At 35.3% G+C, this 23,697-nt stretch overlaps 3 protein-coding genes across 3 annotated transcripts; 1 reads left to right on the forward strand and 2 right to left on the reverse strand.

Annotated features, from left to right (window-relative positions):
- The first annotated feature begins 243 nt into the window (after positions 1 to 243).
- On the forward strand, positions 244 to 4,586 carry mio (GATOR complex protein mio). The gene is made up of 14 exons (XM_066730100.1): positions 244 to 611; positions 685 to 882; positions 969 to 1,268; positions 1,342 to 1,569; positions 1,639 to 1,800; positions 1,876 to 2,057; positions 2,144 to 2,277; positions 2,356 to 2,469; positions 2,825 to 3,191; positions 3,280 to 3,418; positions 3,487 to 3,625; positions 3,679 to 3,886; positions 3,961 to 4,166; positions 4,237 to 4,586. Exons 1-14 carry the CDS (start codon positions 491 to 493, stop codon positions 4,322 to 4,324), a joined length of 2,586 nt encoding a protein of 861 aa, XP_066586197.1. The 5' UTR covers positions 244 to 490; the 3' UTR covers positions 4,325 to 4,586.
- A 139-nt stretch (positions 4,587 to 4,725) lies between these two features.
- On the reverse strand, positions 4,726 to 5,627 carry LOC136775380 (replication protein A 14 kDa subunit-like). Its single transcript, XM_066730101.1, has 4 exons — positions 5,505 to 5,627; positions 5,286 to 5,442; positions 5,020 to 5,206; positions 4,726 to 4,947 (listed from the first exon to the last, which is right to left on the reverse strand). Exons 2-4 carry the CDS (start codon positions 5,376 to 5,378, stop codon positions 4,865 to 4,867), a joined length of 363 nt encoding a protein of 120 aa, XP_066586198.1. The 5' UTR covers positions 5,379 to 5,442; positions 5,505 to 5,627; the 3' UTR covers positions 4,726 to 4,864.
- A 3,655-nt stretch (positions 5,628 to 9,282) lies between these two features.
- On the reverse strand, positions 9,283 to 23,263 carry LOC136775957 (peptide transporter family 1). Its single transcript, XM_066731177.1, has 11 exons — positions 22,224 to 23,263; positions 21,977 to 22,144; positions 17,846 to 17,924; positions 17,527 to 17,755; positions 16,353 to 16,627; positions 14,507 to 14,589; positions 13,572 to 13,991; positions 12,550 to 12,781; positions 11,434 to 12,032; positions 10,092 to 11,164; positions 9,283 to 9,665 (listed from the first exon to the last, which is right to left on the reverse strand). Exons 2-10 carry the CDS (start codon positions 22,001 to 22,003, stop codon positions 10,988 to 10,990), a joined length of 2,121 nt encoding a protein of 706 aa, XP_066587274.1. The 5' UTR covers positions 22,004 to 22,144; positions 22,224 to 23,263; the 3' UTR covers positions 9,283 to 9,665; positions 10,092 to 10,987.
- Positions 23,264 to 23,697: the final 434 nt, after the last annotated feature.

The raw sequence follows: 23,697 nt of genomic DNA on the forward strand, positions 1-23,697 counted from the left end.
CTTATATGTATATATCTCCGTTTAACTTTAATCGTACATACATACATACATACATATATATTACGCCGTTTACGGACATTATCTGTACGAACCAATGAGAGAAAATTCAAACGCAATTTCGAACGCACCCTCGTGCGTGTCGTATATATCGAGGCCTTCGAACCTCAAGAATGTATACATATGTAGGTAGGTAGAGTAATACTGAGTAATACGTATGTACGTGTAGTAGTAGTACGGGTGGTAGTACTGGTAGTACGTTTATGTATTCAGATTCAGAAACCTCTGTTTGATAATCCCGCAAGTTGAAGTAATGCACTTCCTTATTGAGCCAAAAACAATAATAACCGATCACAGTAAAAAATTATTTTAACATTTGCATCGTACTCAATCAATTTCCTTCTTCCTTTGTAGGCTTTTAAAAAACAATGAATCATGCCAATAAGTTGAATTGCTTTAATGCTAAATATTAATTTAAAACTTTGTAATAAAAATGAGTAGCAACAAACTAGACGTGCAGTGGTCTCCTATGCACTCTAATAAATTTATTACATGGGGAACAGAGATATGTCTTTATGAAGTTAGTCAGATTAAAGACAGCAATAGACAGTCTAGTAAGTTGTTAATTTTTATATATCTGATGTACAAGAATACTTCTCTTCCGTTTTAACTTTTTTGTTTTGTTAGGTATAAAAATATCAGACTTAACTGCTGCTCATCTTCTTGCTACGAGTACTAATTATCATTATGTAAAATGTATTGATATCTGCCCGCAACCAGAGCCTGACATCTTATTAGCAGTTGGACAAGCCAGTGGTAAAGTTGCTTTAGCCACATTTGGTCCAACAGTATTTGATTCTACTGGATTACCAGGAAAAGAACTTGGTATTTGATATATTTGTCTATTATATTTTCCAATAATTAAAATTGAATTTTTGTTTACATAATCATGTTTATTTATATGCTCTTAGTTCCAAAACATGCAAGACCATGTAATTCTGTTGCTTGGAATCCAGTAGATACGAATTTATTAGTATCTGGACTTGATAAACACAGAACAGACAATTCGATTCTTTTATGGGATGTCGTTAAAGGTTCGGTAGCATCCGATAGGATATATCATCACAGTTTAGCACAGACAGATTCTATTAGGCCAGTAGCAGAAACAGGTGTCTCTGAAGTTATTCATTCGCTTGACTGGTTTAATAATGTTCCTAGATGTTTGGTTGTTGGCGCTAATAATAAACAGTTAAAAATTATTGATTTTAGAGGTAAGTATAATTAAATCTTTAATAATTATTCTTAAATTATATATTTAAATTACTAATGACTCCATTTTATTAGATTCTTCCAAAATTGTTAATACCGCACCTACAAAAGCGGTGTATAATACACTTGTTAATCCACATAACAACTATCATATAGTTTCGCATGTTGATAATCAAATAACCATTTGGGACACTAGGTGCTTTGAAAAGCCTGTCTTAACATTACCTCAAAACCGACAGATCACTAAAGTACTGTGGTGCCCAACTAGGCACAACCTCATAGGGGCATTACAAAAAGATTCAGGTAGTTATTAATTCATATTTAAAATTTTCTTGTTAATATAACAATTAAAAAAGAAACATTACTTTATAGCCTCTTTACATCTTTACGATATTCAACATTGTAGTGCTAGTGGTAGTGAAGATACAGAGCCTGGTGCTTTGGAAAGAACGGTGACACCAACACTATCTAATCCTACTAGTTTTTCATGGCATCCGACTCACGTTAATCGTCTTCTAATAATATCGCAGCAAGGTAAAATTTGTAACAATAATTGGATAGTTTGCAATAATCTTATAAACTGTTAATGCATATTATTTTCTTTTAAAGGGTTCCTAGATTATACTGTATGCGAAAGGATAACGATAAATTGGTCAACCAGATCCCATTTAGCATGGAATCATGCCTCAAAAGCTTTCAAGTACATACATAGTGAAGATAGCATTTATAAATCCCTCGATGACATCTCAATTTTAACTAAAACACGTGCAATTGCTGAATATGGTTTACAAGTAATATTAGTACAATTAAAAAATATAGAAGCATTACTATGGATCATTTCTTTTAAGTATTACTTAACAAATATTTTTGCCAACAGATAGAATTAGCCCAAAATGGTGAGTTAGCAGAAAATGAAACTTTAAAGAATTTATGGCAGTGGTTATCTCTTAGCCATTCATTAGTTGATGATGGAACTATTTTAACCACGGATAATAAGCATCCTGGTGTAAGGTGTGATATAATATAAAAATACTACTCATGAATTTGCAAATAAAGTTTAATTGACAAGTCTTTCACATGTTTTCATAGAACAATTTTAAAATTGGATGGCCAGTCAAATTCAAACAATGGATTTTTAAAATCTGAAATAGTTCATCGTCCATGGTCAGATATTGGATCTAACCACACAGCAAAAGTTTATAGGTAAGAAAGATTTTCTAGATTTGTCAGGGTAGTTAAAACTTGTTTCTCTGTGCAATAATTATTGCGCAGAAGCAAAATAGAAAAAAATGTTAGCAATATAGATCTATTGTTATTTTATGCGTATGGTAAAAATATGCTTTTTTTATATTTTACTCTGCAGATTTTAAAAAAAACTTACACCATCTAGTAGTACCTTAAATTGTATTTATATTATAATAAAAATTATCCTGATTTTAAATGTATCAGTCTATGCACATCACAAATTCATTTTAATAGGATTAAACTTAAAAAAGTTTGATTAATGATTATTCAGGTAAGAATAATGATGAGATTCAAGTACTTGAAATAATTTCAGATCCACAGATAGGGATAAAGCCCTACTGCTATGTGGCTGGAGATTCGATAAAGAAACTAATGCACCGCACGATAATCTTTTTTTGGATCGATTGGAGAGAGAAGGAGCTTATCCAAGAGCTGCAGCCATTGCTACTTTTAATCTTTGCTTGAGACAAGCTATTGAAATTTTAAATAGGGGTGCAAATAAATTGCCAATGGCTGCCAATTTGAATATTGTTGCTATGGCTATATCTGGATTTACAGAGGATAAAAATAGTATGTGGAGAGAATTTTGCTTGAAGTCAAAATCACAGCTTACCAATCCATATCTTAGGGCAACTTTTGCGTTCCTTACTGCGGATAATGATTCCTATGAAAATGTACTTGTAAGTAATCATTAAAAATTATATTTATATTTAAATTGAAACAATTTATATATATATATTTTTTTTTAATAAAAATGTTAATTTTTAGAGTGAGAAAGGTATGGCTGTGGAAGACAGAGTAGCTTTTGCATTAATATTTTTATCTGATTCTAAATTATGCGAATATCTTAAAAAGTTGGCACTAAACTTAAGTGAAGATGGAAATTTAGCAGGCTTCTTACTATTAGGTAGCTTTTGTTTAATAATGTATTATTCGTTTTTTATGGCTTTCATATTACAGACATTTTCTTTTAAGGGGCCAGCTTAGAAGGTATTCAATTATTAAATAGATATTTGGAAATCACTGGTGATGTACAAAGCTGTAGTCTTATTGCAATACGAGCATTGCCACTTAAATTATTGCAAGAAAATCAAGTTCAAGTTTGGATATCCAGGTACTAAAGAATAAAAGTAACAAAATGACATATTAATATATGAGCAATTTTAGTTACAGGAATCTGTTGAATGCGTGGAAAATGTGGAACCAAAGAGCTCAATTCGATATTGTTATGAGGTGCTCGACTAACGAGAAACCTCCGCCTCAAATATATATCTCCTGCAATTTCTGTGGTAAAAGTATATCTGCTTTTATGCAAGGAATAAGCAGAGCCAGGGGTCCTTTTGGCAGATTGGGTAGTACCTCTAATAAATTGAAAGTAAACTAAATAAGAAAATTTTTCATTTGTTTTATTGTAACATTGAACAAATGATTAAAACCAAAAAATTTTAGATGTCGTCTTGTCCAAATTGCCGTAAACCATTACCCAGGTGCGCAATTTGTCTTATGCATATGGGTACCATAAGTGGCTTGCAAATGACTGCTAGCGTTAATAGAAACGAGGATGAAACAAAGCTTACAGATTTCAACAATTGGTTCACATGGTGTCAAACATGCCGCCACGGGGGACACGCAGATCACATCATACATTGGTTCCGGTAAACAACAAAGATTTTAAACATTTTATTCCGTAGATTGAAGAGTAACATACACAATTTGGAATTTTAGGCAACATTTGGAATGTCCAGTAACATCATGTACCTGTCGTTGTTTTTCATTAGACACATCCTGCAAGTCAGGGACAATTCCTGTTTAAAAATGTATATTCTTTTCCATTATTAATTTACATTGATTACAATTTCACACTTCAAATGGTACAATGAACGTAACAAAACATAAAGTTTTAGTGTACGTAAAAGCCAAAGCTGTATAAGAGAGAACTATACTTTATTTACATTTTTTGCACCATCTAAAAAGTAGGATGTGTGAAAGTACATGAATAAAGTTTATAGCTTATGATAAACAGTATGCTTTCTAAAATGCTAGAAATACAGATAATGTAAAGCATCATTATCGCTCGAATTATACTGTTTGTTCATTTTAGCTGTGCTTTCTATAATTTTGGGACATTCGACATGTGTTATAGCGTAGATTGGTGCCATGGAAAATTGGAAAGTACAGCTAAGCTTGAAACCAGCTAATAATTATATATACATGTATATTTACGATTATTTTATATTTTTCAAAATACAAAAAGATTATAAGTAAAAAAAAATTAACACTATTACATGCTGCAAAATTATTGGTTATTTTATATATTCATGGTAAAAAAAAGAAGAAAAGAAATCTTAAAGAATCATTTCTTCAAATGGCTGTTTGATAATGCCGTTAAACCGGCTACTTTAAGGGCCATTAAAAGTTCATTATATTCTTTAATATCTGAAAAGCAAATATTGTTCTGTAATACAACCTAAATAATGCGAAATTTTATAAAATAAAAAATATACGTACTAAAGTATTCGGTCATGTGAGGTGGAAAAACGACATAACGTTTACAAGAAAGTGTAGACTTGGATTGAGCAGTTCCATATACCTCTATATAACCTTCAACGTTATCCGTAATAGGCTCCGGCAATGTTACATTAACTTGAGTATTATCAGTTGTACATAACTCTATATTCATTCCGTTTGTTGTCTTCTGTTGGTTAAATTAAAACAACATTTATTATTAAGCTGTACACGTGCACTTTATTTTATGAAACATTTTAAGTTCTTACTCGTGTTACTGTGCCAATTAATACAACTTCATCACCCACGTGTTGTCCTAGCTGATTTCCTGAAATTCGAAGTAGTGGATCTAAGGTTGCCATCTGTCCTCTTTGTCCGGGATACTGATCTCTTTTATAAACCTTACGGGAACGCTCGGGGGGATTTCTAAATTTATCTAGGATTTTTAAATCGTTCGAAAAAGTTATTTTTTTCTAAATCGTTATTACCCGAAAAAGACTGATCAATAAATATTATTGGAAATCGGAGATGTTTGTTGTGGTGAGCGGTTCGAGACTGGCACGAGACTGGCTTCAGGCTTGAATCAGTTGAATCTCGGGTTGGGTTGGGCGGGTTGGGCCGCGGTGCACGCACCTGACGGCCTGACAGTGGTCGTCTCACACCGGCGCGACCGGCGCACTCTCCGGCTGCGTTCCTTTATTTAGCTGCGAGGGCTGCGAGTAAAAACTGTACTACTACAATGTACATACTATAGCTGTGTTTTATTTAGCTACACTTTTAACACTTTTCTACACTTTCCGTATTTCTGTCTTTGTCCATTGTATAAGTTGAAACCTTAAAAAGTGCACAAAGTGTAAAAAGTGTAGCAACTTTTTGCTAAATAAAACATAGCTTATGTCACGTAAAATATATATAGCATAAGCGTTCCGATACCAGGCGTAACGAGTTCAAGTATCGATAATTCACTAAATTTTGCCCATCGATTCGTACTTTCCATTCATTATTGTCAATATTTACTTTAGTAATTTACTCTTTTTGACATTTCTCCATTTTACACCTCTTTTTGCTACAATTAGCATGTAAACACTTCTATACACCATAATGGCAGATTATTTTCGTCATCCAACCGTTGGCAATGGCTGAGTTAGGTTGGTACTACACGAGATTGACCAATCAGCGTTCTCGGATTTCATCATTCCGAGTGCTACAATCAACTAACACGATTCTCCTATACATATGGCGCCGTTAGAAAAACACCCTGTATAATGGTGTTAAAATCTTAGTTTTTTTGGCAAAAAAAGTTGAATTTTTTTCATATAAGGGCCAAATTAGTCAATGAGAGATATCTTGAAAATTTTTAAAAGTACCTGCTAATTTTTGGTATCAAATTACTCGTTAATGTTTGCCCGAGGGCGGCGTATAGTCTTACTTGTTCAAAATTTCTTTAAAGAGAAAATATACGTCACTGCTGATGAAAGTATTATAAGTATTGTTAAAAGTTATTATAGTGAAACTTATTTATATGTAGCTTGGGTATTTATAAATAAAATAATGACGCTTAGTTGGCTAATTGAATTATTCTTCTTTTTCTTAACAGAGCTTTTTATAATTAGTTGATTTTTCACAATTTCATTGATATAGTTTAACACTTGCAAAAAAACACGAATCACCTTACATGTTTATCAACCCTTTCGGATCTGGCGGTCACATGTGTGCAAACAAAAGATGATTATTCATATCATACATATATATGTTGAGATTTATAAAGAAAAGAGAGAGAGAGAGAGAGAGAGAGAGAGAGAGAAAAGAAACCTCTTTTCAGAAGTCCATTTAAGTAGAGACATTTGTCAACATCCATCTTTCTCGAATATGCTGCACGCGCGCGTTATCGTTTATAATGTACATATATACTGATATTGAATAGTGATAATTTACTGAGAGTATTATCCGCAGTGACGCACAGCACTCAGTGAAAGAAAGCTAGGTTCGAAAGCGTTAAAGTAACAGGTATAGGCTTTTTATGGCTATGTTTTTGTCATTTTTCTCAAGCTCACAATTTATTCGTCAAAGGATTATTGTCACATCTAAGTATCCAATTGGAGACGAACTTAATTTATGCCAGATAAATTGATTATAGTAATAGACGTAGTCGCGTTTCGATGAGTTTGAACTGCTTATTCAATACTACCAGAGGTTGTAGTGTGCATGTCACGTATAATCGATAGCCGGCGTATATAGGTATGCAATTACGGATGATGATATTTCTTTGAGATTTTGCAAATTGATTTCCACGTTCTCTCTCTCTCTCTCTCTCTCTCTCTCTCTCTCTCTCTCTCTCTCAACGTTGCGCCTCTCACACTGCAGTTGACACACGTTCGCCTTGCGTATATTTTGCCAACTATATGTATATAATAATGTTGAAGAGTCCTGAAATCCGAACACGCATGCAGCTTTATCCATATCTATATCCAGAGACAAGACTCTATGCCGCGGATGTATTGCAGGTAATTGGAGTTGGGATCTTTATACGCGCGAATGTAGAATTTAAATGATTTTTTAGATTTTGCTATCGCGTGGATCGATGCAAACGTTTGATGGAATTTTTACAGGCTGATGATGCATAGAGCTAGATGAAAGAATCGCACATGACATAGCAAAATGTGTAATAAATATTTCGAGGCAATAAATGAAAAAGGGAGGAGAAAGAGCTGCTCTGCTGGTTGTATAAAAGATTGGGAGAGGCGGGCGGGCGAGCTCGTGGTCTAGCTCTATCGATGCATGAGAGAGAGAGAGAGAGAGCGCGATATATAATACATGCATACATGTATACAATAGCTATTCAATGCTGTCAGCAGTTGCAGTATCGTCGAGAGTAGATAGCCAATTAAAGATCATCATGTTCCTTTCGTATTTTGACAATTGATTTCCACGTTCTCTCTCGACGTCTTTCACAGTTAACGCATGCTTGGCTTCGATATTAGCAACGAGCGTCGACGTCGTTGACGAGGCCTGAACAGCCGTGATCGTGGCAGGTATGAATAATTTGTTTGCAGAATTGTTCTGAGCCGCGGTAGCCGCTGCTTCCAGCTGGTCCAGATTGAATTCGCTCTGAGATAACCTTTCCAAGGCACGATACGTCGTCAACAGTCTATAGGGCATTGCAATTGAGATTTCAGCTAGAGCTATATGTATATGTACAAATATATAATGGTTTATGCGTGGGTAGGAATGAAACAAGTGTGTGTGTTGGGGCGAAATATAAGCCGGGATGTAAGCGTCTCACCTCCGTCGAATGTAGTTTTGCCGAACTTTCTTATTTACAGATCTGACGAAATCGGCTCCGGAGAATGGTAAGACGGCTGGCGATGAGAAGAGCGTAGGGGGTGGTACCGATTGTTGCAGACTGCAGCTCGTTGATTGGGTGGAGGCTGCTGTTGTAGCTGCTGCTTGCTGATAACTCAAGGTAGAGGATGACGATTGTTCGAGTGGTGTAGCCTCCTGGCCCTCTTGCCGTTGTTGTTGCTGCTCGCCAGCGGCGGTACTTATCGTTACGACGCCTCCATGAGGACTCGGCAGCTGCGACGTACTTGCGACGGGCTCACCGACGGCCACCCACGTGCTGCAAGATCGCGAGGCGTGATCCAAGCGCGTATGCTCCAGGAGAAGATTGTTCCTCTGAGTCGTATCGAGAGCCAATGCCGAAACTGCCGAACGTAAGCCTTCCGGAGCCGAATTCTCGGGGCTCGGTAATTGGGAGATGTCGCTCGTGCTGAAACTCTTTCGTAAACCTAACGCCGTTGACAGCTCACCGCAACTACGAATTAACTCATTTTCCTCCTCGAACCAGAGACTCTCCGGAATATTGGCAGGCCTGCGTGTGCACGCACATTGCGTTATATATTTCTTTGTATATATAGATTAAGGGCTAAGAGATAATTTGCCTATAACATCGGCTATACTCACCTGTTGCAAGTGATTTGCCTGGCATCTAATTTTGGCGAAGGTCCTCGTCCTGTAAGCTGTGCGTCGCTGTAAGATTTGAAAGTGACCAATCTATTAGCGACTCGGAACTCGGTGGCCAACGAAGAGATGCTAAACAAGGAGAGGTCAGTGGTGACGCTTTCGTGACTGGGTGATCTCAGCATTCGGGGTGTAACGTTGAATCCGAGGCATTGTACCGATGTCGTCGTTAGATCGCTGCTGCACCCTTGTGTACATATTGTAGGTGGTACCGGCGAAGCCGGTTTTACCTTACCTTCGGACATTTTCTCTCCTGCAATTTTTTACCTTTTCTAAACTTTTCCTACTTTCCTTTTTTCTCTTTAACCCTATCGGTAACAATTTTTCTTGTCAGCTTTCTTCTTACACGCATCTTGCCATTTTAAAAATAACTTTCTCTCTCTCTCTCTCTCTCTCTTTTCGTATATATATAAATTTATGCCTTGTTCTTAAGCTTCTCTTCCACTTTGCATGTATGCACTTTATTTAAACCAACTTTTCACATTTCCTCTTAAATAATTCTTATATAGAAATTATTTACCAGCCTTCATATGTATAGGGTAACGAGTCTTGAAGTATTTCGCATATATAACATATAAATATACGTTTATTTAGAAAAAAAACTTTCAATCTCCCTTAAGCCTATTCATCTGAAACACAAATTTTATAAATCAAGCTACACACACACACACACACACACACAATTTGCTCTAAAATGTCTGTCATCGGTTATTCTTTATCGTTATATGTACATGTGTGTATACAAATAGCATAATTTTCTTTTCAAATTGCATCAATCGCGAGTGAGTACTGCTACTATAAGCGGCCATATAGTTATATATCTTTTCATATTACTTTAATTTATAATCGAAAGACATGATAAATATTGTATACGGTGTGGAAAATTTTAACTGCGCAGGTTAAAAACATTCGAGGAAAGTATGGAATTTTGGAAAAGAATTTGTGGCCACAACGTTTGCAGACATATATATATATATATATATATATATATGTGTGTGTGTGTGTGTGTGCGTGTACAATAGAGAAAAGGGAAGGAAGGAGTTTTTATCACCTACCAGATTCTTTCTCAGTGATATCGAAGAGTTGTGGCACAACTCCTTTTAAATTTCCAATATTGATTTATAAACATTTGCAGAGCAGTCGGATGAAATTGATCCAAACTGCTTGGATATAGAGTGTACCGATGAATATTATTGGTAAGACTACTCTATTCCTGCTAACGCCATTATTATCCTGTGGCCATTATCGCCAGAAGCAGAGACGACGAACGACTACGTGAATACATACAACAATTGGCTCGAATGAAATGTCGTATATACGTATATAAGTAAGCTCGACCGTACGCGGTCTGCGTGGTCGGCGTGGTCAGCGATGTAACAGTTGAGGCCAAGCGATCGAGAGAAATTTCTCGACATATATATATATATATATAGCTTATCTAAAAGACCTTTCTTCTACTTTTTGTTTCATTTACATCAAGATATATAATATAAGGCGGTAGAGGGGCGCGCGCGGGCGCGCGCGCGCACTCAGCGTATGGAAGATGCGAGAAGACCGGACCGGGCTGAGCCGAGCCCGCGAGCCGGGCTGTGCCGTGTGATATCAGAAAGATACGTACAGTCGACTGATAAGACAACGGTTCGCCACCGCCACGCCGCGCCGCCACCGCTGCGCCGTCGCGCCACCGGCGTCAATCGATAAGGTTGCGCGCTCTGCGCACACACACATTTCCCCCACCACCCTTTACACAGTTTGCTGCATGCTGCACATATAGTACGCTCGATTTATACATATCTATATATATTTTAAATAAATAAACATTATCTCTCATACATCTTTTTCTTTTCCGTCTCTTTTTTCTCTCTACGACCGTATAATATATTTATAATTTATTATGTTATTATAATATAGAGCTTATGGAAATTATTAGGAAAGTGAAAAATTGGCAATTTTATTTCTCATCGTCAGTCTGTTTATAATTGTTAGCTGCCCTCGTTCTTTCTAGCGAAATTTCTTCATTTATCGATGCCTCCTTTTCTATATTTACGTATTTGTAGAATATGGACATTATTGTAAATATCAAAACATCCAGTGCCATTAGGAAGGCAAATAAAAAGAACTCGTAAGCCTGAAAATAAGTATTTCATTAGTAGAGAAAGATAGGGCCCGCGTGCACGCGCGTGTGATTGTTTAATCTTATGGACCGGCAGTGTATATCTCATTTGTGTCATCTCTATCGTGTCGTGTAAATTCTTTTTTACAGTGATTTCCCTATGGGATATATTTCATAGCCGCGAGATATTTTCTTCGTACGTTTGTCCGACTGTCCGTCAGTCCGTTCCATTTCCATCGTCCGTGCAGTAATTATATATATATATATGTATATACCCATCTTACCTGACTGTTGAAAATGGATATTTCTGTAACAATAACGACTATTAGATTTCCAAATGCAACTGTCAATAGCCAGCTAGCTTGTAGCAATGACTTCATACTGCTCGGTGCTTGAGTAAATGCAAACTCGAGGCCAGTAACAGAGAACATGACCTCTGCTACGGTAATAATAATGTACTGAGGTAGCAACCAAAGAATGTGCAGAGAATTTGGTGCGGTAAGAACAATACTTTTAAGCATTCCACTATCGTCAGATATATCTGTACCGAGTATCGTGTAAACGCCTCCTAGTTTCAAGTGCAAATCTTTTAATAGTAACCTATTCTTTAAGTAAACATCATAAGTTCCAGGTTTTACTTCCTGTAATGTAGTTTCTGTGAAATTGTCGGTAGTTATATTTATAAGAAATTCTTTGCTTTTATCTTTAAAATTTAATGCAATCATATCTTCATTGGGCGTCACTTTATTTCTCTCTACATACATTAGAGCTCGAATCGCTGGTTTTCCAGTCTTACTCTTCCTTATGTCGTCGTGGTACGAATGAATACCTTCTTCATATATTCCCCATGAGTCAGTCTCTTTCTCATAGATTTTCAAAATGCCTGTTTAAGAAGAATGCGATGCTTCAATTCTCGTTCATTAAACTGATATATAAATAAATATGGGCATACATATGTACGTATACCGATGTGCGAACAAAATGTAAACGAAATTTTGCTGAAAAATTTGATGGAAACGTTGACAACTAATGAGTAAGATAAGGAAAAAGGAAAATCCTAATTTTTGCTGAAAATTTTCACTCTACACCTCTCTTATTTACGACAAATTTATATGTTCTTCTTGGGTGAAATAACTGATAGATATACAGGATTGTTCTTAGATAAAACGCGAATCAGACCATGGACATAAAATGCTGTTCAACTTTGTAACTGGAACGGGTAGCAAGTTTAACAGCGTTTTATGTCCATGGTGCGATTCGCGTTTCATCTGAGAACAATCCTGCGTATACAATATGTATATACATATATGTGCTTTCATGCGTTTTAGTACAGTGGGAGTGATCCAGCTAATTTGATCTTTTTATCAATATCATGCGTAGAAGAAACACACTTTGCTTACCATTTATTTGTTTTGCTTCTCCACAATCTCCATAATTTACAGTGTACTGTAATGACATGTTTCCTTTAACCTGTTTAAATTCCTTTTTCCACATTGATAAACCTTCGAGTACAAAATTTTTTTGCATCGAAGGTTCGTATGCTTCGCCAAGTGTTACATTTACATTGCAGTTCATTGTATTAAATATTTGCAATTGCGAAGTGCCGATAGTTGGTAAAATTGGATACGTTTTCTATAAATAAACAATCATAACATTTCGTTACTTATATATTTATAATTATATGGCGCTTATATTTATTAATCAATCTCTAAGATACTTGAGTGTTCTTATATAAGATTTGCTAAATTCCAAAGTAATCTACGTTTGGATATAAAAGTTCGAAATAATCAATCCAGTATAATAGAAGATAGTAATTTGCAAGATTTGTTAAATTTAAAATTAGTAGGATTATATGGTACCTATTGTCGGTCTCGCACTTCGTCCTAATTCTCTATTCCTATATCTATATTGTCTATATAGAGTAAGTTGGATCTTCTCATGAGAGAAGAGATTTGTCGCGCGCGAATAAAAGAGGTCTGATGGCTCATTCACCTTAATTCCTTGACGCCTCATCGACCGCGCATGGCGAGGCTTACTTTTGGGCCTGTCAAAGTCTATCGAAAGGCTGCAGCCATGTGTACATCACGGGAATCACGGGATGGACAATATTTTAAGTCTTGAGTCAGGGAAAACTCGCCCGCGACAGTATGTGTGTGTGTGTGTGTGTATAGAGAGAGAGAGAGAGAGAGAGAGAGAGTTTTGGGCTGCAGATGAAAGTCAAGACATGTTGCACTTTGAATATTAAGAATAAGACGTAATCCTTGTGTAAAACAATAAGGTATATATCTATAGCTTATTATTAATGAGTATAATGTTAAGATTTAAACTTTGCGCATTACTATATTTCTGGATTAATTATTATATATACGCAAAGCTATCGCGTAGGGCGTTATAATAAAGAGTTCTTCAAATGTATAATTACCTCAAGCTGTAGCTCAACTAAACCGGAAACTACAAAAGATAAAGCAGCAATACTACCGCCTACTCCAAGTTTCCTAAGTGGCGTATTTACAAAACATAATTTCGATAAGAGCGGATAAACGCACGTTTCGAAAAATGGTATAAATAATAATATTAAAAGTGGATTAGCCACTTGCATTTGATCGGGTTCTATAAGATAGCCGCCAATCTCTCCGTCCATCTTTGTCGCTTGAATCGTCCATCGTGATCCTTGCTGATCAAACAGTGCCCAAAATATTGGCAAAGGTATAAATAATTTTAGCACTTGCAATGCTGCTTTAATATCACTGATCAAGCTGCTGTCATATTTTTTGTCTGCATGATCCAACCAATGTTCTCGTACATCTCCTTTCGAAGACACAGCTTTCTCGTAAATGGCGCACTATAAATGTAAAATACGTCATTTTATTTTAAATCTTTCATACATACACAAGTATATTTTCTTCCACTTTGGAAGAAAAGTCATGCAGCCTCGATCGAGAGTCAGTCACCCCCCTCCCCTGCACACATTCGGGAAACTCATATAATTATACCTATGTCATATATTAATACTGAGAGATCGCCCGCGGTAGCAGTTAATAATATTAAAGTTGTTGCACGTGTACCTAATTGTTAATCTTTTAAAGGTCGCTCGCGACTAGAGGCGTCTCCCAAGAAAATTTTAACAGCTTGCACCTTTTTCGACGTGACTATTTCCTAAGGAAAAGAAAGAAAGGAGAACATTCAGGGCTCTGGTCCCACGTGGCACATAGCGTGCATTGTACAGGCAATAATTGATTTTCGAAAGGGGGGGGGGGGGGATAGTATCTCACTCGCGCGCTCCCCTCAATCACCCTGCTTTTGCCAGCTCTCTGTAAAATTAAAGCTTTGACCGCGCATTCGCATAAGTATACTTACAGAAATACATTTTGCGACCTTGACAACTACATTGCCTTCAGGATCCTTCATTCGGTACGATCGTTTTCCAAGGACAAATATTACTGGAAAATCAAAATAGTTGTAATTTATATTACATTTCGTCCAAAATACCATCATCGTGTACTTGAAACGCGCGTCTTTTTCTTTATAAAAATAACAAAATTGTTAAATATCGTTGCTTCCTCATAAAAGATATATATATATATATATATATATATATATATTCTTCATCGTTATATTTTAAAATAAATTTTAAAAAACATTCAAGTAAAGAAGAAATAGTTTTGTAAGTGCAGTATAACACACGATATAGCAATAATATTAGTGATATATTGTAAAATATGTAAGCACAGGAAAGCTATACGAAAATAAATTTGAATTATAGATGAAACCTATACACCATATATGTAAACTAGGGTGGTCATTAAAAAAAAAATTTTTGGCGGATCCTTAAAAATCACTAGTATTTGATGAGAAACTACAGTGGTTGAAACCTGTGGCCTGACAAATGATAGAAACACGTGCTTCAATGCGATCAACTATAATTTTCGAAGAATTTTACAGTTTTTCGCTGATAACTCATTAAATATTCGATTCTATGAAAAGATGCATATAACCTTTTCTCTGAAGAATTAAATTCTGCATAATAAAGGTTCTATACATTTTTCTTCTAGAATGCATACTAATCGAAATATTGCTGAAAAATCGATCCTCTTTTTCGTTTATACACATTATATTGACATATGCTCATATGAGTAGTATATTCTTATTTCGTTGTAGTTACACATTTTATTTCTCTTAATTTAATAAAATATGTTAATTGTACGGTAAACTAAAAATAATTATTCATATAAACATATCAATATAATGTGTATAAACGAAAAAGAGGATCGATTTTTCAGCAATATCTCGATTAGTATGCATTCTAGAAGAAAAATGTATAGAGCCTTTATTATGTAGAATTTAATTCTTCAAAGAAAAGGTTATATGCATCTTTTCATAGAATCGAATATTTAATGAGTTATCTGCGAAAAACTGTAAAATTCTTCGAAAATTATATTTGATCGCAATGAGGCACGTGTTTCCATTTGTCAGGCCACAGGTTTCAACCACTGTAGTTTCTCATCAAATACTAGTGGTTTTTGGGGATCCGTCAAAAATTTTTTTTTTATCGACCACCCTAATGTATACAATACATGATCTAAGAGAGAGAGAGAGAGAGAGAGAGAGCTACCCATAGATCACCAAATTACATAAAGACATCCTTTAGGCGTCTTTTAGTCAATTGCATGACTAAAAGATGTCCATAAGACAACTTTTAGTCAAGTGTGCTGTATGAGTGTAGATAATAATATAGAAAAAAGCAGAGAAATAGAAGAATTAAGCTAGAGCAAAAAGATAAAGAACCTATAAAAGGATTATTAGTATATATACGAGTATATATGTAGAAAGAGACGTAAATATAGAGTAGTAGTATTATGCATAGTTTATTGATTTTATTGAATCTATAAAAAAGTCTTTACTTTATCGATTTTCCAATACCAGCTGACTTGTTTTCGTTTGCCCTGAAAGCAGCCGATCTTTTTTTTTAATCAATACTGGTCGGCAAATGTCAACAGAGACGCTCCATGTTCAGCGCGCGAAAATCCTATCGTGCAATTGGTCAATTTAAAATAATTTTCATGTAAAAATTGTTAGGCAAGACATGACATAACTACGCGTTTATCGCACAACTAGAAATATATATACTGCATTTTTAATAACGAACGATATTCACTATTGAAATATTGTGTGTGTATATAAAGATAATATATTTAGTATTTACCTATTGACATGACCATTAATATAGCGGGTACCAAAAATGCTAAGGAAACACACGTATCCTCACCAAAACATTGTACATTACTCCTTAGGATAGGTGTAAAAAAAGTAGATATTAAGGAACCAGAATTGACGGAAAAGTAATAGAGCGAAAAAAATGTGGCAAAGTAACGCTCCTGCTGAGGTAAAACAAATTGATCTCCACCAAAAGCCGCTACGCATGGTTTTATACCTCCTGATCCAATTGCTATCAGTAGCAATCCGATTAAGGAAAATTCTCTGCAAGAAAAATTCATTCCCTTAAAAAATACCACTTTTAATTTAATCTATAGTATATACCCATACATGTGCAGAATCGATCATTTTACACGGTACGCTTTGCGCGGTAAATTATTCATTCGGATAATGTTAAATATAACACGTTGGGCAAAATACAACCAATTTAAATTATAACTATGAGCATCTTTTCTCTGTGTTTGTGTGTGTGATTATACTATACAATTTAAAATATAACAAATACAATTAAAATTAAACATAGATTTTATGCATTTAAACTACATATATATACATGTGTGTGCATGTGTGTACTTGTTGCGAGCATTACTTTCATTAATCCCAAAAGAAGAAGATAAAAGACCGATAGTAAAATTTATATATATCATTGTGAAAATATGTATGTATAAATATACAATTTTCTCACTTTAATTTAAGAAAAAGATATCCAAAAGTTGGGATTTTTAGTTGGTAAAAGCTCCTAAGAATCATTATAAAAAATATATGGTGATAAAAAAAGATTTCACTTTTGATAAAGTACAGATAAAGAAAAAAGAAAGTATAGATAGTTTAACTAATTAAAAGAGTGCAAAGGTAGAGAAATGAAGCAGTCTTGTGAAGAAGGATGTGGATTTGAAAAAAGTTTATATAATGTCTTGGTCAAATTCGCCAGTCTTTTGCAGATTGCTGCGCGCGTTATACTATAAAAGTGTACAAACATTTGGTTTCTTTTATAAACGGCGCCTTTCATGCAGCAACAGTCGTCTTTTTACTGAAATAGATGCTATTACTAATAATATAATATTCGGATGGATGTTAATGCTTCGAATAGATTTGTATAATCTATAATTTAAATGAAAAGTATAAATTCATTTATAATAAAAGATTTAAAATGTTGTACTCACTTGGACGTTAACCCTAATAATGTTGTTGCGCTAACGGAAAGAAGTACCTGACCAAAAGCGTAGACAATGCTGAGATAAAAGATTGTTCGAAATTTTCCAAACATGGAGTCGGCTAACATAGCTCCGAATAAAGGGAAAAAGTACACAAACATAGAAAATGCATGATATATAACAGTGGATGTGTCTTTTGTGTACATAAGATGGTCTTTTAAATAAAGTACAAGAATAGCTGAAAATGACAAATTAAAATAAAAAAACATAAAATGTTTATAAATATTAATATTTATTGGATTTTAATAAATTATTTATTTATACTTACTTTTCATTCCATAAAATGAAAATCTTTCGCAAAACTCATTGCTAATAATGAAAAATATCGATTTCGGGTACTTTAATTTCTGCAACAAAAATTCTAAAATGCATCAATATATATAATAACATAATTTTGTATTATTAAGCAACTCTTTCTTTAGAGGAAGAAGAAGACAAGGTGTTGAGCAAGACTAGATTAAAATAAATTTTGGGGTAAATTTGCTTAAAATATATCATTTACAATGTCAGGAGACTCGGTAAAACTGCAACAGTGTTTGTTTATTTATATAAAAAGAAATATAATCCAAATAGATGTAATGAGCTAGAGAGAAAGAGAGAGAGAAGATGGATGGAGATGAAACTTTCATGAAAAATAGATTTATATGTATGACTTTCTTTCAAGAATAAACTGGAATTTGTAAAAAATACGATTTTATCTTCCCTTTCCCCTACATTCCGTCCCTTTTGTACATATTTTCCCCTTTTCCCGTTCCGTCCCCGTAATTCCCCGTTCCGCGCAGTACTCTCCCACCGGCGCTAGCAGTAACGGCATACTGAAGCATTCAAAGGCCGCGCCACCAGAGGCAGAGCTACCACATCATCTCTCAGCAAATGCTGCCAACCCAGTTTCGTGCCGAATACCGGAATGGAGTGGAATATGGATCTATCCTGATTATTGATTGGATCAAGAGGATCACACTCCTGTCATCCATCAATCAGAGTAATTGATTGGCCTAATATGCAAATAAGGAAAGGACGGAGCTGGGTAAATCTGAGGAGAGCCGGAAGAAGGACCACTTTCTTGTTGCGCTGTCGAGTGCCGATTTTCGCCGTGCTGCCCATCGTTTTTGTAAGGAGTTCCTCACGAGTAGTCGAATCGGAGTTGAAGTGTCGCCGTGCAATTATACGAATCGCGGCCGCTACAGGACCTGCGGGAGTGCAACCGGACCACTTGCTACCTTCCCTTGGTTCCCTTCTCGGGTCTCTTTTCACCCTTCCGCCTAGCCCTTCCATTTACTCTTTCCCGATGCCCTTATTTTTCTGCGTTCCGACCCCGTGTGTGTGTGTGTGTGTGTGTGTGTGAAAGTGAGCCAAAAGACTGAGGGGTGTATGATAAGTGAGCGTGAGTCCTGACAGGGTAATCCCGAACTTTTTTTGTGTATTGCCCTCGAGGATAATTTCTTTATTTTCTTTGTTTGGTGTGAATAAAATTAAGTTTTAGTTTTCTCGGGCTTAGTTTCTTTCGCCCGTTATAACCTATATTTCTGTCAAGATAGCCAAGATGCTATCTAGCTATCATTGCGAAACTTTAATCGTTCCCTAAGTTAGTGATATACATGGAGTTTAAAATTTCCAATGGATTATGTTTTCTCAACCCGCGCGCACACACACACGCGACCGCGCGCGCATGCAGATATACACATATACAATAAATAAAACCATAAATGAAGAAAAAGATTAGTTTATCAATATTTATAGAGGCCATAAATTAAAGTTTCTTCCTCTGGAAAGGTCGCTAATTCTTTTCCACATAAATCCAGCAAGTTTTCACTTTTCACGAACACGTATATAGAGTACCTATATACATCGGGCCCCTATCGTTCGCGGCGCGCGCGAACAAGCTGCCACGCGATAGGTCAACTTGAAATTCCTTCGTTTAAAGGTTGAAAAAGTTAGACCTGAATAAAACTAATCAATTGTTGCTCTACTTATCGTTATCTTTATAAGTATAATAATTCTGATAGCGCGAAAAAAAAATAATTCTTCGAATAACAAATTGGCGCCATTATGCCATGCATCATCCTCCCTCTCTATACAGCTACAAAACTATAAGCATTATCAAATTTTAATTATTTCTACAGAAATGACGTGGAAAATTTTTCATTGCACAATATTGAAGCTTATCAGCTGAGAGCTAGCTATTGGAAGCTATAAAGAGTAATATAATATATATTTCTTCTTTTCGTGCAATGAGAGTAGAGCATTTCGAGAATAATATATAGCTTTAAATTGACTGCATAAAAGAGCCTCTGGTATATGTATTATATATATATTAAATTTATCTATGTGTGGTATTTGTGGTGAGCGCGCGTCTCGGTCAATGTTATAATTAAATAGTACCTATATTATTAACAGGTGGTTTAGAGAGTATAAAGCGTACATTGCTGATCAAATGGAACCATTATAAACGGAGATCTAACCTCGCGCTCGGATCATTTGATATACACTTTATTAGCGATAAATATTCGGCCCCAGATTCGAAGCATTTTACCATGTACATGCGTATACCGGACGATAGACGTGCCATGCGCCCAGCGCCACAGGGCGCGCACCCTATATGATGTATACATATGACATTACAACCAAACATCCACTAAATTTACTTTCGATCATATACAATTGCGCGTGGCCAACTTTTTCATTACTACAATTCAAGAGGAAAATATTCATGCACTTTTATGTAATTTTATATATACAAGCACGCTTAATAGTAATATTATTTTTTTTAATTACAGTAATTGAAACGTTGTATAGTAATTTGAATTGCGTATGCAACGATATCAACTTACAGATGTGGAAGAAACGCATATTCGTATGGTGATGCCGTACGCACACACACACACACACGAGCAAGTTTACACCGGTGTATATATGTAACTTGGTGTAATTATACTGGAAAACATGATGAGAGAGAGAGAGAGAGAGAGAGAGAGACACTAAAATACAGGATAAATCTGAGAATAAGACAAGTCGAAGAAAATATATAAATAAGATACGAATGAATGAATGCAAGACATAATACAAAAACGTCATGCTGATATATATCGAAAAATTGATTAGAAATTATTAATTAAACGAGAGAGATTCGTTGTGTATTTGTATCGCTTTTGAAGCGATTATCATGAGAAGAATGCTTGTTTCCGCCTGATTTTTTCGTAGCCAAGCTCGTTATCAGCGGGAATTACCGCTTGCGTCGCTCTATAGTCTTTAGATTATTATCAAAAGCTCAAGTAAGTGTGTGTGTGTGTATATGAGCTTCATTTATTGTATAATTTTGGCGTACTTGGATTAGCCAAACAAATAAAGCAGTCGGATGGAGCGACTTATAGGCTTAATAAAGAAATATAACGACGAGTAATCAATGGTTAATTAAGACTGGGACTCGAAGATGCTATCTGATTTTGCAGCGCAGAATGGAGCACCTCTCCCCTCAATTATCCGCGTATATCGATCATTTCCGCTGTTTTCATGGCTATCAATTCGGGGAAACTGCGTTGTTTTTATCGGACATGGCTAGGCAAAGTCCATGATAATATATATATACACTGAGAAAAATTTCCCATTAATTTGCATCCAATTAACAGTTATTCGTGATATTAATAAATTAATTTTATTAATATTACGAAAAAATAATTGATTGTCAATTTATTCATAATATCAATAAATTTAGTTATTGATATCACGAATAACTGTTAATTGGATGAAAACATTTTTCTCAGTGTATACATATATATATATATGCATATAGGAGCTATATAATTATTAAACAATACTTGTTAAAGTCTGACGAAAATTTAAATAAAATTTGCAAACAAATATTTGATTTTTATATTTTATAGTATTAGGGCAAGATATAGAAAATATTGTACAAGATATAGAGCAGTTAGAAGAAATGGATATCCTCCATTCATGCTTATCGATTTTTCTAAACAATAATTCTATTGCTAACTTTTCGCGCAAGAATATTCAAAGACCATGCATTATTCGTTATATTTGTAAATAAAGTTCAATTTATATAAACATCGCCGCGATTATTGTTAGGGGTAAGTTTGACAAAATATATGATTGTGCATGGATGCAGTGCTATATATAGATCGTTTTTACATGATTAGGATCAGTTTTACCATACTGCTGCGTTTACACCGTACGTGGTAAATAAAGAAATGAGAAAATTTAACTTTAACACGTATCGCTTCTGTTTTTCATGGGAAAATCGTTTCTTTCGTATAAGCACTTGGAAATATAATTTGATAAAAATACATTGAAAAAATGCTTCTATATGTTTCTTCAAAACTCTCAGACATCGCGCGATAAAATGGAAAAATTTCAGATAAAACCGATATATTATCTTACGTACCTGATCTTGAATATCATTCATCTCCATGGTGATGTCTAGGAGTAAGCGTTCACACTTTGAGAATAAGTTTATATATAAATAATTTTCTCTTCTCTCCAATACAGCGCTGATCTTAGCGTAGAATTATTTTCTTATTATTATAAAGTCATGCATCGAATGATATATATCCTGCAAGAATTTGCGATAATATTACATATGCACGAGAAGGACGATTTTTAAACTGTTAAGTATGATAAAATTAACGTACGTTCAAAAGACATCGACTGCATAGAATGAATAAATGAAATAAAATATATTATTCATTTTTTATAAGAGATAATAGAATATGGAAGGTTACATCAAGCAGAAGATTAGAGATGATGCACCACACTGAACATTATAATTGTAGTTACTTTTTATACATGCAAGATTTCCATTGGATCGAACCAAGCTCCGTGAAAGATGTTACTTGGATCGACTCAACTATACGTACTACTTATTGCTGCCTTTTACAGAGACTCTCTACCGAGTGGGCGACTGGCGAGTGCCGAGTACACCGATACCGATGCCGATTGTCGATTGCCGATGGGTTTGTCCCAAGCGGCCGATGTATGTCACTCACTGTCATTGTGTTAGAGAGAGGTAGCCGAAGGTAGCCAGCGGAGCGCTGCCGAGCGAGCCCCGTGCCACCGTGATAGACACGAACGACAGTGCCAGCCACACACACACACACACACACACACACAGCCAGAATTTACTATATACGTAGGCGAACGATCCAACAGTGTGGTGGTGGTAACTGCGCTGTGTCTGCGCTACAAGTATTTGGAGCACTGTACGCGATGTGAAAGTAAAATCGTGACTTGATTACAGGACGCGTTGACAATCTATAAGTTTGTACTGTAATCTTTCCTTCATATTCCTCTCTCTCTCTCTCTCTCTCTCTCTCTCTCTCCCTAGCAAAATCTTTCTTTATTCTACAATTATATAATACACTGTTTGCACATGTAGACTAGTTCAAACAAATAGTACATCTATGCACGAACCATTGTAGAAAATAGAACGATTCGTGTAGAATGTGTAACACTCGAAGGCGAAAAGTTTGTCGCGAGATAATACTAATAATCGTCTCAATTGAGTATAAAAGGGTACGTTTGTCTTGGGGAGGAATCAGCATTTTTATTCAATTCCACACTATATATTCAGGATGGATGTATGCTACTTTCGTATTGGAGCTTGCGAAAGATTTATTTTAGTGAAGAAATCTCTACATGGTAAAAATGTTTTGGGGAGGGGGAGGGTGTGGATTAAAAAAGTATATATCGCTTTTGTCACCGAATGTTCAAAAGTTCAAGGCTATAGAAAGTAGCGATGTACAATTGAAAAAATAAGCAATTTTCCGTAAAGACGCGCCAAGATTTTGTTAAGAAAACTCTGAAGTTTATAAAGAAGTCTAGAATTGAGGTTATTATTGCTTTGGCCTTGGATTGCACGAGAAAACGAGGCAAAGAGCTCTATCGGCCTTTGGAATGGTAATTAATTTCTATGTTTTATATTGCATATGTGTACTTTATTTTATCTTAACTGGATAGATCCACTCTATGAAAATTTCCCATTAATATGTGAATGCGCATTATTAAAAGTGTGTGTATATAGATTGTTGTACGATTTGGTGAGAAAGTATGCGCGCAGTGTGTACACAAGTGCATGTGTATTCCCTCAACGTCCGTTGCGGCCTCTAA

Source organism: Prorops nasuta, unplaced genomic scaffold, assembly GCF_024137725.1.
Source record: "Prorops nasuta isolate Cenicafe-Biocafe unplaced genomic scaffold, Cenicafe_Pnas_1.2 PNAS00008, whole genome shotgun sequence".
Classification (NCBI taxonomy): Eukaryota; Metazoa; Arthropoda; class Insecta; order Hymenoptera; family Bethylidae; genus Prorops; species Prorops nasuta.